Genomic DNA, 19,540 nt, shown 5'->3' with positions numbered 1-19,540 from the left:
CCACACCTGCATGGACTGCAGCCAAACACACCCACCTGTACTCAGTTCCAGGTTTATGGCTGTGTATGGGTTTATGTCTTATGTATGTGTCTGGTGTTGATTTTAACTGTGATTGGGTTAATGGTACACCACCCCCACATTCCCTATAATGGTTTAGCCCAGACCTTATTGGGTAATTGCCCTAGCCTATTTAATGGCAGGCTTATTTCACACAGGGGGAACACACAATAGACTGGAGACAACGGAAGACAGAGGGAAGAGCTGGAGATCCAGGGACTCTGGGAAGTTTAGAGTTTAAAAGTAAATTGAAGTTTATAATGTTAACCTTGCTTGCTGTGAGGCAAGGGGATAAAGTATGGTCCAGAGTTATGCAAGGTCACCTTGTTTGGACCGGGAGCCTAGAAAGTCTGTGGAATTGTTGCCTAGTTTAATGGCGAGTTCAAATGTTCACTTGAAGATACATACTGAAGATCCCTGGATTTTTATGTCTGGATTCCTGCTGTGCTTCCTCCACTTGACAATAAAATTAATTATATTTTTGTATGGAACTGTCGTCTCCTGCCATCTCCTTCCCTCAACACCACCTTATCCCTAAACGTGGGGTGGTCGCCTCGGTCCCTCACAATAACCCTCTGTGGTAACACTTTACTTGACAGTATCGACATAAGAGTGACATGACACTGTCATGAACTCATGACACTGTCATGACACATGAACCCTAATCCTACTCTAACCCTAACTCCAACCTTAACCCTAATCTTAACCCTAACTTGTTATGATAAAAACTGAATGTCACTTAATAACAGAAGTGTTATGTCATAAATGTTTATGACTAATGTCGATACTGTCAAGTAAAGTTACCAACTATGCTTAAATAAAACATAACATATCAGTGACATGGGACTGTTATTGTTATTATGTATAAATAACCGCAAATTTCATCTAAAATATTATCCTTAAATGTGAAAGTGGGAAAGAGAGAGACTGTATATAAAAGGAGGGATTTGCTTACTAGTTGGATGCTGGCTGTTGTAGGGAATAAGCACATTTTACAGTGTCCTGGCTCGTTGAGGTTAACGATAGCCTACCTTAATTGGCAGGGTAAAACGTCTTCCTGTTCCTCTCCTTATTGTGGACTGTGCTGTTATAGGAGTGGCTTTCTAAGACTATGTTTACATCTTCTAAACCTTGGTAAACTTGACAAATAAATATTGAAAAAGCACTGCATTTTTTATTAATCTGTTTGTTGACAGCAGACAGACAGCAAGTAGTGATAGCTTTGAAATTCCAGTGGACGTTGGCTTACACTGTGGCGACATCTTGTGAAATGGGCTAATTGGCTGATGTTTGAGCATTGAGCCAGACTCACATGGGCGGCTGCTGGGTGGCGTCTCTCTCTCCCTCCCAGGACTCTGCAGGCTGGGGGGCAGACAGACGCAGGGGGCCCAGAGGGGGTCGTGCAAAGGGGATCCCCAAATACTGCTGCACCTGCTTATTGGAGCCTTTCACAGTCATGGAGGCACCCCGAAGAGTCCCATTCCTCACCGACACCACAGGACTGGGATCTGCAGATCACACAGCAAGCACTAGTTCCACTTGGTCAACACTAGTTATTTATCACAGTGTAACATTGCCATGGCCTGAACTATTCAGTCTGTCAGTTTTCATTGTAAGAGGGATTAACATATAGCAACATAAAGGAATCCACAATAGTGTTTTTTTATTGTTCCTTATACCATCAATATCTCAGCTTTTGACCTCAAACACTATGCAACAATAAGCAAATTGTCGTTCAACAGCACTATCTATCTCTTTACAATTTTGTCCCATCAGGTGTACCATACACTTTGGGAAGGTAACATCACCAGGGTGAGCTCTGGTGGCCCTGCTCTTTAGCCTGATGAGCCACACCCACATTAAAATGTAGGGTCTGGGCACTCACCGTTCGCAGTGCTCAGTCCAGTTGTCTTTCAAATTCCCTCTGCACGCAATAGGACAGCGGCAGCGCTATGAGTCCCATGCGTTTCCCACCAGCGGAGCTAGTTGGCTAGTTCAAATGTTTGCCAACTTAATAAAAGCTTAACTCGTGTCACACTGTTCGCCAACAGCAACATCCATCTTATTTGTTTTCAAGTAGCAGGGAATTCAAGCCAACCGTTGCAACTCTGCCATCAATCATTATGTTAAGCCCACCTAACGACTCTATACACGATTTCATTGGCCTGATTGAGTTTCGATTTCTGGAGCTCACAAGCCAACGGAGAGTTGCTAGACTAGCCCTGGCTGCCGCTAGGGGCGCGTCTAGATTTCTAGGCTACCTGCTCTTGATCGTGGCTAAACTTATCTCGGTAGCGGTATAAATACATGGGTAGTATTGTCATCCAAAGCATTTGAGTGTATTTCTGCATATAACGACATGGGACTGAATCAGACACAAAAGTGTGTATTGACACCTTCAACAAATTCTCTGTTGGTCAGCCAATATCAGAAAGTTAACAACAGTAGGCTACTTTAAGTCTAGGCAGTAACAATGTCCACATGGAATCTACCCCCAATTAAATAATAAAGGAAGACATTACCACAAGACTGACATGGAATGGCTGCTGACACTAGGCTGTGTAGGCTGTCATTAGCCCTGAGAAAACAAGAGTCTGTTACATACCCGTTAGTGAGAGGGACAGCTGGAAAAGGGTTTGGAGCAAACACAAGCTCATGAGTTTCCCTGTCATGGTGAATGGCGTAATGACATAGGTCTCTGGAGTACAAAAGCATTTGCGACAGTACACTGACAAATACGCTGGCACTGCCTTTGTAACGGACTCCCACTGATTTTGTAACATCATTCAGCAGTAGGCTAAATCTACTGTAGGCTACTTCCAAATTACACCACACATAAGACAGTTGCAAAATTTGGGGCATTTCCTGACACTGACCAAACAAATACATAGAGGCGCCTGAATATCTATTATTCAATAACCAAATGCCATTTATATTCGACGGACATTTGGACTAGTGTAGGCCTACTTCTGACTATCGACTGCGTAGGCAGGCCTACCTACATTTTGGAATGTGATCTTTCAAATAGTTATTTTATTTTATTTAGTGGCAATGGATGGTATGTTTACTGAAGGCACAGGCTTTTGCAAAACAGCATGTTTGTTATACAGGTTATAACAGGAACCTCCGCGATTTCGAAACCTTTTTCTCTCAAGTAAAATGATTTCCCTCTAGAGGAGTCACTCTGTCATTACAACTCTGACCTGTCCTGCATCACCTCAAAGTACTTTTCAACATTTCACTTTTGTTTATTGAATGAAACAAAGAATGTGTTTATGTGTATCAATATAGTGAAAAGGCTAAACCGCATAGGCTTACTATTCAAGGAAGAGGGTGAGATTATTTCATCTGTGGTATAATGTGAAAATGTATGTAATAGTGTATGCTATATGTCATAGGCACACTGTAAACTATTGTTTGAAGCTAGTTAGGCATACGTATACAACTGTATAAACGTAACCTAGGCCTACTTGTGGTCAAAAAAATCTTGATCGTCTAAACCTATTACATACACTGACTGGCATTTAAAAGCTGCCTTGATTGGAAAGATCCGACCAGGCACTCTGTTCATCCTTAATTTTGCTAATTGCACACACACACACACACACACACACACACACATATATATATATATATATGAATATATATATATATATATATATATATATATATATATATATATATATATATATATATATGTCTATATGAAGGGTTCAGGTGCAAAAGCCTCTAAATGCCACCTACGTCAAAAATTAGATAAAGATGGTGAGTGGATGCTCTCCACACATAGTATACGTTAGTCAAATAATTTAACTTCAAAACCCACTAAATACCACTCTCTTCCTGTCTGAAATATCGATTTATAGGCAAAAACCTATAGGAGCCTGATTTTAAATGCTCATTTAAAAGAAACGTGGTCAGATGGATTTAGAGGGTTTTGCATCTGAACTTTTCATATCTTGGTGTCAATCTAACAGCTTGACACTGAATATCACTAAAACCAAGGAAATGGTAGTGGATTACAGAAGGCAGCAGCAGAACTACAGTTACACCCCACTAATGATTAGCGGGCAACCTGTAGAGAGAGTCACAAGTTTTAAATACCTTGGTGTCCACATTACTGAAGACTTAACATGGACTGTTAACACTCAATATGTTCTGAAGAAGTCCAGACAACGACTCTACTTCCTTCGTCAGCTAAGGAAATTCAAAGTTTCTACATCCATCATGAAGGCCTTCTACACTTCAGCGGTTGAGAGTGTTCTAACTGGTAGCATCATCACCTGGTATGGGAACTCCACAGTTAGAGATTGTAGTACTCTGCAGAGAGTAGGCCTAGTGAGCTCAGCTGAACGTACTATAAGAACTCAACTCCCTGCTCTACAAGATATCTATTCCAGAAGAGTACTCCTAAGAGCCCAAAAGATTCTGAAGGACTCTTCTCATCCTAACAATGGATTATTCCTACCGCTGAAATCAAGAAGACACCTATGAAGTCACAAAGCCAGAACTGAGAGACTCAGGAGAAGTTTTTATCCCCAGGCCATCTGAACTCTGAACTCACACTATACTGACTTTGGACACATTCACTCCTCAGCACTCTCAAACATTTCCCAACTCTGAACTCACACTATACTGACTTTGCACTCATTCACTCCTCAGCAACTCATGACCCCCACACACACACACCTACATGACTTTTAGCACTTTTACATCCCTCTCCCTATGCTACAGACCTTTTATTTATTTTCTTATTTCATCACACGTCAAAACACACACACACACATACACACACACACACACACACATCTGACTTTCTCCAACTTTTGCACATCTCCATAGAACTTTTTATTTATTAATTTTGATTTCTCCTCTATCTCCTTCTATCTACCCATGTCCTTGATTGCCTAGCCTTTCTGCCCCCACCCCCACCCCACCCCCATCCCCAACACACACACACAAAAAAACACACACACTTACATCATCACTGTCATCACCTCACATACATACAGCACACTGCTTGCTACAGTAAGCCTCCTCTACATACTTGCTGCACACTGCCCCCCCCCCCTCCCTACATACACAGCACATTGTCTTCAGGATCTTCTCCAACACACATCCTCTACATACTTACAGCACACTGCCCTCACCTACCCACACACACACTACACACACACACACACAGTCACTGCTCCACTCCCTCCCTCCCACACACACACATCTTCACTGTCATCACTCACATACATCATACATACAGTACTCTGCTTGCAATAGTAAGTCCCTTCACCATACTTGCAGTACCCCCCCCTCCCCCTACATACACAGCACATTATTTCATCAGGAAGCTTCTCAACACACATCCCCAACATACTTACAGCACACTGACCCCCATACACAGCACATTGTCTCATGAGGAAGCTTCTCCAACACACATATTGCACACTGCCCTCTCCCCACATACACAGCACACTATCCCATCTCCCCTGTCATCCCCCAACACACACACCAAGACCCCTGGCAGTTGGGTTAGCCCCTGAGCCGTGGATCTGCCCAAGGTTTCTTCCTTGGTAAGGGAGTTTTTCCTTGCCCCTGTTGCTCTTAGGTGCTCCTTGTTGGTGCCCCCGCCCAATCCCAATCCTCCCCCACCTTTCTTATGCTGCCCTTGCCACTTAATCTACTAAACCCCTTCTACTGCACTTTTTACCCCCATAAATGCACAAATAGGCTGACACCAGACATAATTTCACTGCATTTCTTACTTCCAGTAACTATATGCATGTGACAATAAACTTCCTTGTATCCTTGTATCCTTATATCTTCTTTAAAGTAAGAAACAAACAAACAAAATGACAAAGCAAAATGTATTTTTTCTCATGTATTGGGCTAATCCAATCAAATATATTCAATAAGGCATTCAACTCAATAATGGCATAAGATATGCACTGTCTGTCAATTAGCATGTAGCATGTTGTTGCGTGGTATTAAAGTAGCTAAATGTTTTGCCCAGTTCATTCAATTTGCATTAGTTTGTGCAGGTCGGTATAACAAATGCATTGCATTGTGTGCCATACAGATTGGAGCCCTTCATCTTCATTAATTTGTCAATGCACCATTTGTAGTTTGTAGCTTCAGGTGAACACCTGAAGCAGAGGTGACATGGCTTGACAAGCATGCACCTACATATCTGAATCCATCATTTTTTAGGGATTAGGGTTACATTTTAGGAAACTATTTTAAGTATGCATATGTTCACATGTGCATTGACCTCTTAACAATGACAATCTTGGATGGAAAACCAATCTAATTTTACCATAGCAATGTGAGGTAGAGCAGCCTATTATATGCAATAACTTTTTTCTCACATCCATGAGTTGCCTATAATGTTTTTCTTGAAGAGAACTTAGATTCAACTGTTAGTTGTACAGTTAGTAGGCCGGTGTTATTTCCCAACAGGCATGAAGTCTCCGATATTTGTGTGAAGACTTTGTTCCACTAGATGGTAGCAATGAGTTGATAGAATCGCGTTTAGCAAAGATAAACCATTATCATTGGGCCTATTTCTGCCAGGAAATTACAAATACATCGACTTCAAAGAAAGAGGAATATATTAGGCTAATGTTTTTCACAACCTATACTGTTGAGAGAGTGACAGAGTTAACATAGATCTACATTTAGAGATTTTTTATTATTACTAGTATTATTAAGTAATGGGATGATTAAATATATTGATGACATGTGTAATTCTGAAGGATAATGACAAAGTGATATAGCCTAATTGATTGGTAGATTTTAAAATGAAGAGGATAAGATGCATTCCTTAAAATTAATCTCAAATCCTTAACAAAATAAAAGTGAAGGATCATGATCATTTGACGAACGAGCTGTGCATGATCGGTTCGAAAAAACTGGTTAAGTTTGAGACTAAACAGGCAATGGTGTATCGATTAAATTAGGTAATTTATTACAAAAATAACGTTTTGTTAAAAAAGCGTGCGCGGGCGTAGCTTGAACGTGCGTCTTACGTCACACGGAAGAGGCGTTGCGGGAGGCGTTTCTCTATGGCTCATCATCGGCCCTTGTGTTTAATGTATTTGACGGTTCCATTGAGAACTGCGACTTAGTAGTACGGATGGGGGTGTGGACCAGGAATTAACGCAAGTAAGAAACAACATTGCCAGCTTTGCAAGCCACGAAACTGTAATAGTAATTACAGAGACATTGTATAGCAAGTCGTTTCGTTGTGGCAGGACCGACGCTCTGGAGGCGCGGGGAAGTAGGAGCGCTCATCTGGGAAGCAACTGAAAAAGTACCGTCACAAGAAGCTCACGCGGCCACAGGTAGCTCCGACGGCTGATATCAAAGTGCATGTCATGCGGGTAGCCCCGGACGGAGATCGATCCGTGTTTTTCTGCTGCTAGTTCTCCGTGGACTGATCACTTCCCTGCCGTATACCAGGAAACAAGCGACAGTCATGTCTCGAAGAAAACAGAGCAAGCCGCGGCAGATCAAACGTAAGCCTTAAATTAACTCTCATCTTTAAAGATAGTTAATTATTCACAGTTCAGCTGCTCATTAAAGACAATGATCATTAGTAGAACTGTGGGTTTCTGAGTGCTCTGACGAGCTGATTCCATAAGCGCATAATGTTCAGATGGGTTATCAGCTGCTGATAATAATACTTTCTTAGAAATAAAGCCTACAACCTGGGGATCAAGTGTGGGAACGTAAAAACACTACAAACTCTCCAACCCACGGACGAGGGTTGTACTCAGTACAGGTAGCCTGTGACCTATTAGTGTAATTTTACTAATTCTACTAAGTAAGTTAATGTGTAGTCTAACACATGTCAGAATGTCCGTGCAACACATGCCCGAATGTGTGTTAATAAACACTAGTATATATAGGTGAATAAAATAGTAGTGGTATAAATAAATTAAATTCCATTATACAAGGGACTGACATTCGTATCTGGTGGTGGGCTAACGTTTTTCTCTATTTGTGATTGATGATTGTGTTTCAAAACATGTTTGCATGTGTCATGTAAAGTACCGTTGAAAACTTTTGAGGCTGCTCTCTAATAGCCATAATTGCCCACTGGAGATTGCACACCATCCTGGAATTAATCTTTTTAAGTCAAAAACATTGCAAGGACAGCCTAAAATCTGCTTACTTTTCTCAGACACGTTGCCCATAGCCAACCGAACTGTGACCGTGGTTTCCTGTTTAATTCTGTTGTGGAAACGTCACTGTTCTCTGAAAAAGATGATGTGAGAGCAGATAAACAGCGATCCGATCTCAGGGGCGATAAGGATTAAAATTGGATCTTTTTTATTTGTTTTTGTCTGTGGCTGTACTGTGGCTGGCGTTGCATTTCTCCCCGGCTTTTCAGTTCTGTTTCCAGAGATGGGGCGTCAGATAGCGCGCCCAGCTGATCTCGCTCGCTGATAACCGCTTACAATTGGATCTTTTTTCATCAATCCTTTTAACTCTGTAATGCTCAGGCGCCGGTCTAGTTTTTTCCTGCCTTGTCCTAAGCTGGTCGTCTCTGTGCTTGACAAGTTCTTCCTGTTTATAAAATGTGAGGTTTATCACAGTTCTCTGCTTAGATCTCACAGTTGATATTTTGTCAGAGTAAAAATAATGGGTCTCTCTCGCTCACCCTCTCTCTCCCTCTCTCTCTCTCTCAAACGACTCAGCAGTGCTGAAAAGTCGTTTTGCCCTGGTGCCAGACGCTGTTTCAGTTCTTCATCCAGAGGAGATGATTCGGCGCGATAAGCACAGTAGCAATATCTTGGAGGTTGAATTTGAAAGGGCTGTTCAAAAATAAATATTAATGCGAGTCAAAGGCAGAAAGCGACTCTTGAAAGGGGAAGAAAATCGCCCGATAAGGTAACATTAGCATATACATGTACCGCAGAGCGTTAAAGGCGGTTTCGAGGTTTGTTTAAAGGCAACTCCAGTGGAACAGGCGCACCAGTGGGGAGTCACGGCACGGCACGCACAATGACTTGAAGTAGTGTTCTTAATGAAACCGTTAGTCATATCCTCTCCACAGCCCACTAATTGTTATAGCCTAACTCATGTCTAGGCGACTATTGTGAAAGATATGCCGCTGCATCTGCTGTGTTTGATTGTGCGTTTACTGCGAAAGCCCGAATAGGTGGCACGTTCAGTGATGGACATCTTCTAAAACTTAGACGCAAACATAGGACAAATCATTTTGCACTGTGAATAGAGACCGCATTCCGTCATCGTCTTGATTATTACGTACCCAATGTATTGGTTTGGTAATGTTGTTGTGTTTGGTTTGTGGGTGTAATCACCATACAACTTCCTATTTGATTTAGTTTGAATGTTAAAAAACTGTTAACGTGCATTCTTTTTGTTGGGTAGCCCTGTCCTGGTCTGTTGCCCTGGTCTGTTGCCTGAATACTCCAGGCACAAAATACAGTATATTGTAGTGAAACCGCACACAACATTTTAGAGTACATATACATGTCCCACAGATGCATGGTTTTGAAAACACACTCTCTGCACTGATGAAACTAATGAGCTCTGCGGACAACTCTAGACACTGGGAGAGATAAGAGCAGAGCAGCAGGCTTCTGATGGGTGTCATGGCCCTCTTTGTTATCAGGCCTCTCGCCCGGATGGGTCTGCCGTCACATGGTACACAAGACAGAGTGAGAGAGAGATAGAGAGAGGGAGAGAGACGGAGAGGAAGAGATAAAGATAGATAGGGAGAGAGAGAGAGAAAGAGAGAGGGGAGGGGGGCAACCCACATTGCTTCTTTCCTCTTTCTCCCATGATCTCCAAGGCCAAGTCAGGCATGTTGACTTTCAGGCCATGGTCACACACTGGCGATTGCAGTCGCTTATTCAAAAATAACAGACCGTTATTGAGCGTTTGCATATGCAAGGGGGTATTACAAGTCTCCCCCACAACAGTGTCTGGTTTCATAGGATCCAGCGTGTGTTAGAGGAAATATTTGTGTGCGTCTTTTGTGCGTCACTCTCCCAGTGGTGAAGATGGTAGGAACAGATAATCCATCCGTCCCCGATGAAGAGATTAGCGGGTGGCCCGGTGGGGCTGGAACCCAGGGCTTATATATTTATGTTTATATATAATTTTGTCTGTTGAGATGGAGGAAGGTGATGGTGAAGTCACAGCGATCTCTTCCTCTGATAAGGGCCGAGCGTGAGACAGATGCAGGCGATTGGAACGGATTCCGCACTTTAATTACATTTGGCTGCTGAATTCTCATCTTTGTCGTGTTTGTGTTGTTTGTTGTTGTTGTTGTTTGTTTGTTTGTTTGCAACTGGCTGAGTGTAGCTGCCGATAAGTGAGTGAGTGAGAGAAACAAGAGAAAGGAAGAGAGAGAGACGAAAAAGTATGAGAGATAGAGAGATAGAGAGAGAGAGAGAGAGAAGGATGGGCCGATAAGAGCAGAATAGGATGGTAAAGCAGATAAGGGGAATAGGGGGCAGAGGCAGGCATACAGAAATGGCAGATGGATGTATTCTGAGTCTAAAAGCAGCTCCCACACTGTGATGGTGGGGCCAGATAAGCAGGCATTCAGATGGAGGCAGATAGGAGCCCTGGGCTGATGCTGGGAGATAGCGTGCACACTGCAGCGGATCCGCCATGCTGACATCATCCAGACGTCCTTGGGGTCACCCTGAATTATTCAGCTGGCCTGCGTGTCAGTTGACGCCAGCAGGGTCAAGGGTCAGAGTTCACAGAGAGGGGGAGAGAGAAACTCTGCAGGGTCAGGTGATTTGAAGAGGTTCTTTACACTGACCCGAACCATTAAGATGTGACGTGACTGTGTTTTTTTTTTTGTACTTTGAAGTTTTTCTTTCTTCTCTTTTTTGTAACCTTGAATTTGATGATAATCAAGTTCCTGTTTCCTCCTCATCTCTGTGTCTTTCTCTGCGTCTCTGACATTAATAAGTGTGAGGCCTGAACAAAACCTCCCCAAAAAGCCAGGTCAGGATGTGTCTACTTCTTTACTACAGAATGAGCTTCTTCACTTTACACTGGAAGTTGTGAAAAGCTTTTTTTTTTTTTACTCACAGTGTGACTTTGTCTTTGGGTTGTCCCCCCCTCTCTTCTCCCTCTCTCTCTCTCTCTCTCTCTCTCTCTCTCTCTCTCTCTCTTTCTCTTTCTCCCTCACTCTCTCTCTCTTGCTCTGTAGTGCCTTGGTGGCTTTTGCCTGTGTGTTTTTCCGTCTTTGTTCTGCTTTTAGCTCGATGTGAACTTTTGATAAGCCCCGGGGCCCCGATCTCCAGCACAGATAAAGATCGCCAAGTGCGATAAGAGTTGCTATCAGCACGCAGCAGGCAGGAGCGGTGACTCCACTACAATAACAAAGCCCCCACATAGGAGCTGCAGTCTGGGCCCAGGCCCTGGCAATCAGTTCCACCCCTAATGTGATTAATGTTGTTGTATAATTAGATGATAGGTGTGAATGCGTTTCTCTAAACCCTCCACCATCATCCCCACCCCACCGTAACCAGCCCCACAACTAACCCACCCACAGACACCATGCTTTTGTGCTTTTTCTTTTCTTTTTTCGCTCCCTTTTCAGCTCTTCGCCGCCCACTCCGTGTGTGTGTGTGTGTGTGTGTGTGTGTGTGTGTGTGTGTGTGTGTGTGTTTGTGTGTGTGTGTGTGTGTGTGTGTGTGTGTGTGTGTGTTTGCCTCCTCCTAACAACCATCGTAGTCGATTAATTTAATTAAACCTAATACCACATATTACTCACTGTAGATTTTTGTGGGAGATACCATTGAGATGGTGGGAATTATTATGATTATTTTTTAAAAAATGTTCCCCTGATGATAATCTGTTAAGAGCTGTGTTTTTTTGGGTTGAAAGTGGGGCAAGAGGGGAGGGGTAAAATTAAATAAATGAATAAATAAAAATCCAGAACACACGTAGGCTTAAGGAAATGAGAGAAGACACTAGTCAGCACAATGCTAACGCTGGTGATCTTTTCACAGATAGCTGATAGGGAGACTGATGTGACAGCGCTCATTAGTACATGTTGACCTTGCACGCACACACACACACACACAAACACACGCGCACACACACGCACACACTCACACACTCTTGAGCACTCATTTAAACTATTAATCATGTGTACAGTGTGTGGTCTTCACACAGACACCACTGAGGTCCATTGTGAGAAGACTGTATGTCTGGTTGGCTGGATTAACAGAAATCACGCAATGCATGTGCTCCTTATTCTGCAGTATGTTCCTGACCCAGCTAGCATGTTAACTCATGTATGAGTCAAACATGGCAGTGACAGGAAAACCTGGAATTTTACAGACTAGTTTGTCACCTGGAAATTAATTCAAGTGATCAACTATCCTGGAAATAATAATGTATATTTTGTGCAGTATCCAGAGCCAAATGCAGTGTTAAATCTACACAGGGGAATGGACTACTGATTGGTGTATGATGAGCTAATCATAGTTGGATTGTGTTTTTTGATATTCAAACAGTATGGTCTCTTTCTGTCTGAAACGGCATGAAAATGACATTTGGCCATCAGAACAACAACAAAAAAATCGGTTCTTGCACCCCCACTTTAAAACACTGTGGCGCTGCTGGGTGGAGTGGGTCACGATGGTGCGTGTCTACTGAACTACGGATGTGGATTCTTAGTAAGCCTAATTTGGCCAGTTTTATCACCATGGAATTCTGTACCAGTGGTCACGTTGATCAAATTTACCTTGATCCGTGTCTCAAAACACGCTGTGTTGGGTCTTTGAATTTGCAGGAAAAGGACCTGGAAAGTCCTTGAATTTGAGTCCTTGTTAAGTTACATTTTACATGTTTAATTTTTTATACGTGTTTGACATAGGGACACATAAGGGAACATAGGTTTGATATATCCATTATACTATATACTATAGAAGTATAGAAACAAACCTGCTGTATAACTGTGGCAAGTCCTTGCTGTATGAGTTGACTTAGATGAACACTTTTTCCATTTGTGTCATTTTACCTCTGTTGTAGATAGGGCTGTAACGATATGTGCACCGAAACCGAAATTGCAGCACTCATATCCACGAACATGTGTTGCGGTGTGAGAAGGCAGAATCGTGACACACCCATTCTAGTGTTTCCCGCAGCGCTTTGCAGCTTATGCAGGTATGCATCGAACCGTGGGTCAAAAATTGTGATACAAGCTGAATTGTGAGTTTGCATCGTTACAGCCCTAGACTAGCAAACACTGTTATTACTGGTCTTGTATTGTATGAGCTACTCTTGAACCATTGGCTGTTATACCCCCACCTTTAGACATCTTCAAGATGCAGCCAGCATTAGTGTGTAGCTATCATGTGCGGGCGTTCATTGCATGAAGTGATTAAGCTTGCTGATGATCCAGAGTCATTGGCTGCCCATCTTTCCACCTATCAGTTTGAAAATGACCAAGCCAAACACTTGTCACCTTATTGGGTTTCTGTAATTGCCACATCAATATGTGTTTTATTGTACTGATTTGATGAAGGAAATTGTTGGTAAGCTAATTAAAAGCGAGTCCTGAGTTCTGAGTGAAAATGATGGCCTTGGCATAGATGAAAGTAGCTGATGCTGGAGCTGATTGGCTCATTCCTCTGTTGACTTACAAAAGTGCTGATTGGATAACAGCATTGAGGCATTGTGTTTGATTGGCCGATCTTGGGCTCGGGGGTGTGGGGTTGTGGGAGGTGAGCATGGCCTGGCTCCCAGCGGAAAGGAAAGGCAGGGCTGATGAGTTATTCGGGTGAGTTATTGCGCTTTCCTGTTTGGTGTTCTCGGCCCCGTTGTGGGGGATGAATTATGAGGTTGCGCTCGCCTGAGTGTTCACACCTCGGTATGCCAAACGCCTCTGCATAACGGGCAACGGCATTTTGGGACCAATAACAGTGTTTCGGTTTATACTTGATGGTTTTATTTCACTTCTAAGTGATTTGCATGAACAATGGAGTGTGAAGATTTTATTTTGTCTCTAGTGTGTGTGTTTTGCAGTAACAGCAGTTTCTGTCTGAACTACTAAAGCTGCTGATATGAGTTTGTAGTAGCCCCAAACGAATCAACAACTCTCTAATCCTTATCATGTACAGTGTTTCCGAGAAAACTTTTTTTCTTTAAAATAAAGGTGTTAATTGTTAACCATGACATGGAAAGATCTTTTACAAATTCTATTTACAAACCGTCGACTGATCCACTTAATGAAGTCCTGAGTTATATGAATAAATGCTCACATGCTATTTTTCGAGCAATTTTTACAGACAACAATCATAGGACAAGCTCTGCTGTCATCAACAAGGCTCCTTGTTAACACACTGCATGAAATGTTAGTGCTGCTTTATGGTAATAACCAGTTTATAATAATTAAAACCTGTGAAGGTACGGATTGTGTGAAAAATCTTTAAGATATATCTAGATCTAACACTTACGCCAGCTCGTGCTTGTTCTGTTGAGTAAAGATGGTATCCTCTGTTTCAGTTTATGAGCTGTGAAGTAACAGGTCCTGTAGCCTTATGTAAGCCATTGGGACTGGACAGGCCTCAATACTATGGTATTTGTATTTACTATGTTCATTAATTGACATGATTAATATGGTGTTTATCTGATAATAAAACTCAGATGCTGAAAAGTATTTTGCGATTCTTTGTATAGACCAGTTAATGTGTTGCACAGTATATTACGCCAAAAAATGCAAACACCATGTTTTACCACAAGTAGTTTCTTATGAACTTCCAACCTTATCTTATGACACTACAGCCTTTTAGTTGCTCAACATAACTGCTGTTGTTGAATCACTTCTAGTGCAATCATTTATCTGTACTACTAGGACCTACTGTTTTTATATTGTCTGCATACAACAAAACTACACTATATTTGTGTTTGGTTTTATTAGGAATTTAAAACCCTCTGACTGCTAGTGTGATGAAACATTCTTCTTTGTTTGATAGCAGCTTTGACCTCTGTGGTCACTCGCTAACATTAGCATCAGGCCGGCGTTTCCTAGCGATAGCTCAGAGAGAGGGTGAAGTGTCTCTTCTCTCTCTCTCTCTCTCTCTCTCTCTCTCTCTCTCTCTCTCTCCAGCAGGCGGTAGCTGCCCGGTCACCCAGGCCACAGGCTTAGGGTCAGTGTACTAGGGTGTTATGACAAGCTAGCCCCCAGTGTGTGCGATAAGGAGCCACATCCACTCCTACTGCTGAGCACTGTTCTGTTGAGGAGGGAAAAAAGAAAAACAGGCTTGGACAATGTATGTGCTGACCTGGATTTATAGCCAGCGGGAAGAGTGAGAGAGTGTGAGCGAGAGAGAGCGAGAGAGAGAGCTGGAGGTAGAGAGGGGAGGGGGGAGAGAGAGGGAAAGAGAACCCACTCCTCACACACCTTCAACCTGTTACTGAGATAACAGACCCATGCGGAAGTGCTTTTATTTATAGAGCAGGCATCACAAACTTCAGATGGCGTCAGTTCCTATGACCTGGTAAAATGACACGTATATCAGATGTGGCACACACACACACAGGCACAAGTACACACACACACAGACACACACACACACAGCCTCCTGGATATGGACTCTGAACTGCTAGACCGAGTTTTTGTCATATCTCTTTCTTTGACTGTCATAGCTGTTTTTTCACTGTGTTCACTGTCACTGTCAGACACAAACACACATACACACACACACAAACAGGCCGAGAATTGGGTCACACAGCATGAATTACTGAAAGCCCTACACAGGAGAATCCTCTTGTCCTAAAAGTCCTCAGAGTTACTTTAGTGGTTTCCCCAAGAGTCTCCATACTCTCTCTTTCTCTCTCTCTCTCTCTCTCTCTCTCTCTAACACACACAGACACGCACAGATACACACAGACACACACACAGACACGCACAGTATAGGATATACACACACTGCCCAACCTTTTAGTCATTAAAGAATAGAAAGAGCTGTATGCTCCACCCTCTCTCTGGCATTGATATGTACAGTATGAGTCATGGTGGCTAGAACTGTGTGTATTTGTCTGTGTGTGTGTGTGTGTGTGTGAATGAGTGAGTGATCTGAGCCCAGGGTTTGCTCTGTGCTTGTGTAAACCTTGTGAGTTTGTATTTGGATGCTGATAAGAGAGTCTGTCAGTCAGGACACTGGCGTGGGTGGAGGAAAAAGGGAATGTTGGAATTGGGGTGGGGGTCATGCTGTGTGTGTGTGTGTGTGTGTGTGTGTGTGTGTGTGTGGGGGGCGGGGGATTCTCAAGTTTGGATAGGCGCAAACAGACTGGAGAGTGTGTAATTGTGTTTTGGTGTGCTTGATCGATTTGTATTCGAGCGCTTAGAAATAGTAAGTTGCACTGACAGGTGTGTGCTGTGAGTGAGTGCACCCCAATGAGATGCATTTGGAGTGTTAGAGCCGACTGGTAATACCTTCTGAAGGCGATCATAAAAATAGGTACTCTGCTAAAAATGTCTGACAGACTGACTTGGGATTTGCAGTCAGCAACTTCAATTTCAGCTGTCTGAGTGCATCAGTTAGTTTAGAGACTTCTAAAGAGACATCCCTCCCTGCCCATCAGGTGTTTCCACCAATGACATTGAAGGAAAGGGCTAAAAGGATGAATCTGCCAGGAGTTAGCAAAGCATGCTAACAATTTCATGCATTTAGCATACATGGCAGATCCTGGATACATGACTCTTTCGTACCATGTCTGCTTTTCCTTAGATTTCATCCAGTTAGTGTGAGAAAGATAGCTTCCTTACCATAGAGTAGATTTTTTTCCTGACCTTTACCCTGTGACTTGAAGGTGTCTTCCGTGACAAAGTAGCATGACTCATTTTCTCATTGCTATCTCTTTCCCTTCTTGTCTCAGCTTCTGTCTTTGGTTTGGTTTGTTTGTTTTTGCCATGCCCTGTCTGTCTGTCTGTCTGTCTGTCTGTCTGTCTGTCAGTCAGTCAGTCAGTCTGTCTTCATTTCTATCTACCCCTTCATCTTCCCCTTCTCTCTCCACGGTTCCATATTCCACCTCTCTCTCCCTCTTTTTTATTCCATCTCTCTCTGTGTTCCACTCTGTCTTATTTCCCATTCTATCTCTCTCCCGCTTCTCCATTGCCCCCCCTCTCTCTCCCCCCTCTCCCTTTTCTCTGTCTCCAGTCAGACCTCTAGCCTCAGTGAACCAGGTCTTGGCGGTATGATAATGTGGAAAGTTGAACTGGCCCCATTACAGGCTGGGCTGATGGCAGCGGCGATAAGGCTCTTGATAATGGCTGCAGATAGCGCTGACACAGCGGTCCAATAGCCAGCCCTCTCTCTCTCTCTCTCTCTCCCTCTCCGCCATTATCATTCCAGCCTCACCGATGGGCTCCCAGCTCGCTATCTCCTCTCCATTTCCACTCCTGCGACAGATAAGGATGGAAATACTGACTTCATAGCTGACTGATTAAAGTGTCTGCCTTTCTTGATAATACACAGATAAATTATGTTTTTTTCTCTCTCTCTCTCTCTCTCTCTCTCTCTCTCTCTCTCTCTCTCTCTCTCTATCTCTCTCTCTGTCTCTCTCTCTCTCTCTCTTTCACTCCCTTTCCCACTATCTAGAAAGGGGAGGGGGCGGGGGTGAGGAAGGGGTATGGTGGTGTGTGTGTGTGTGTGTGTGTGGGGGGCCACAGAAAGAGAAAAACCTCTGTTAATTTCTCTTTCTTTTGTAGGTTTATTTGAGAGGAATCGAGAGAGGGGTTGGGAAAAGCAGGCAGAGATCGCGAGGAAGGGAGGGAGGGAGAGAAAGCGAGAGAGAGATAGAGTGAGAGAGAGATAGAGGGAGGGAATGTGGGAGAGATTGGGAGGGAGACAGCGGCAGAGCCATTATTGAGAAAGTTGGAATGAGGCAGATAGCTGTAGTGTTAAACTGCTCCCTCTAACATTTGCCAGTCACAAGTGTGAGGCCTGCTTAACTGCATTTATAAACACTGCTCCCCCCTTCTCTCTCTCTCTCTCTCTCTCTCTCTCTCTCAGTCTCTCAAGTATATACAAACACACACACACATGCACATGGGCATATGTTGTAATCTATAAGAAATACCATTGCATTGAATAAGGTCGTATCCATGACAACCGGGGTCTGCAGTGTCTGCCTGACCTCCGTGTTCCCACGGCGACCACAGGAAGTAAAGCCAAGCGTGGGCCGGCCTATCTCACGGGCCAGTGCTGCTCAGCCCTGTGCCTCGCTGGCTTTTCCAGGTGACGTTTTTATCACTGATGCCTACAGCCAGATACCTCACTGATCTCACTGCAGATTCCCACCCTTCTCTCTCTCTCTCACACACACTCTCTCTCTCTCTCACACACACACTCTTTTTCTCTGTCTCTCTGTCTATCTCTCTCCACCTCTGTCGATCTCTGTCGCGGGTCGTTTCCATTGCTCTGGGTCATCTTCCTGGATCACGCTCTACGGATGATGTCAAACCAGTTGGTATCAGGGCTTACTTAAGGCAACCACAGAAAGCACCGACATCTGAGTCCGACTGCCAGTCATCTAAACTCCATATGCCACGTCACCACAGAGGGCCAGTCAGCCTTTCAGTGACCTCAACGATGACCCGTTTTTATTCGCCAACACTTAGGTCTTTTTAAATAAATACATATATACATACATAAATAAATAATTGCTTGGATGTGCAGCGATATTCTTCAAATCATCTTAGCTTCATACTTTTACAATGATACTCAGTGGATTTCCCAAACTACTGAATCCAAGGGAAGGAGGAATCCACCCCTGACATGGCATTAAGGTCCAGCAAAGGATGTTAAGACAGTGCCAGGGCCAGTGTAAATGCTAAAAATGTAAATGGAATATGGCAGTCACTGTGTGCATAGACATTCTTCGTCTTTCTTTGGTCATTATATTATGAAGATGCTGTCCTGTAGGCATGTATGTTGGGTTACTGTCCTGTAGGCATGTATGTTGGAATACTGTCCTGTAGGCATGTATGTTGGGTTACTGTCCTGTAGGCATGTATGTTGGGTTACTGTGCTGTAGGCATGTATGTTGAGGTACTGTCCTGTAGGCATGTATGTTGGAATACTGTCCTGTAGGCATGTATGTTGGGTTACTGTCCTGTAGGCATGTATGTTGGGTTACTGTCCTGTAGGCATGTATGTTGGGTTACTGTCCTGTAGGCATGTATGTTGGGTTACTGTCCTGTAGGCATGTATGTTGGGTTACTGTCCTGTAGGCATGCTTTATTAGCACATATGCACAACTCCTCCCTCCATGCCACAGACGAACTGTGACCACACTTATACCTTTCTTAATATATTTATTTATATATAGATATATAGATTTTATTCTTGCACTGTTGCACTGTTTGACTTACTCATTTGCACCATCACCATGACACTCATTCACAAAGAGCACCTTACCTTACCTTATGCACAGAGGACCACAGGCTCAGTCCCTGCTTGTCATTGCAAGCGCACCT

At 43.3% G+C, this 19,540-nt stretch overlaps 2 protein-coding genes across 3 annotated transcripts in view; one reads left to right on the top strand and one right to left on the bottom strand.

Moving 5' to 3' along the window:
* Window positions 1–8,330, bottom strand: part of LOC125303047 (carboxylesterase 5A-like) — a 30,423-nt gene extending 22,093 nt beyond the window's left edge. The window contains exons 1-2 of one of the 2 annotated variants that reach the window (XM_048256533.1): window positions 8,228–8,330; window positions 1,370–1,565 (exon numbers count right to left, since the gene is read on the bottom strand). In XM_048256533.1, the coding sequence (XP_048112490.1) occupies window positions 1,370–1,565; window positions 8,228–8,249 (218 nt within the window). In that variant the 5' untranslated portion in view covers window positions 8,250–8,330. Of the gene's footprint in view, window positions 1–1,369; window positions 1,566–2,662; window positions 2,824–8,227 lie in introns of those variants that run through there. The other variant, XM_048256532.1, reaches the window with a different exon arrangement.
* The window catches only part of zfpm1 (zinc finger protein, FOG family member 1), a 92,282-nt gene continuing 79,887 nt past the window's right edge, over window positions 7,146–19,540 (top strand). Inside the window, exon 1 of the mRNA XM_048256531.1 lies at window positions 7,146–7,568. Coding sequence (XP_048112488.1) covers window positions 7,529–7,568 — 40 coding nt within the window. The 5' untranslated portion in view covers window positions 7,146–7,528. The remainder of the gene's footprint in view (window positions 7,569–19,540) is intronic.

The sequence above is a fragment of the Alosa alosa genome, chromosome 11 (assembly GCF_017589495.1).
Source record: "Alosa alosa isolate M-15738 ecotype Scorff River chromosome 11, AALO_Geno_1.1, whole genome shotgun sequence".
Taxonomy (NCBI): Eukaryota; Metazoa; Chordata; class Actinopteri; order Clupeiformes; family Clupeidae; genus Alosa; species Alosa alosa.
This window is presented reverse-complemented; position numbering and strand designations above follow the sequence as displayed.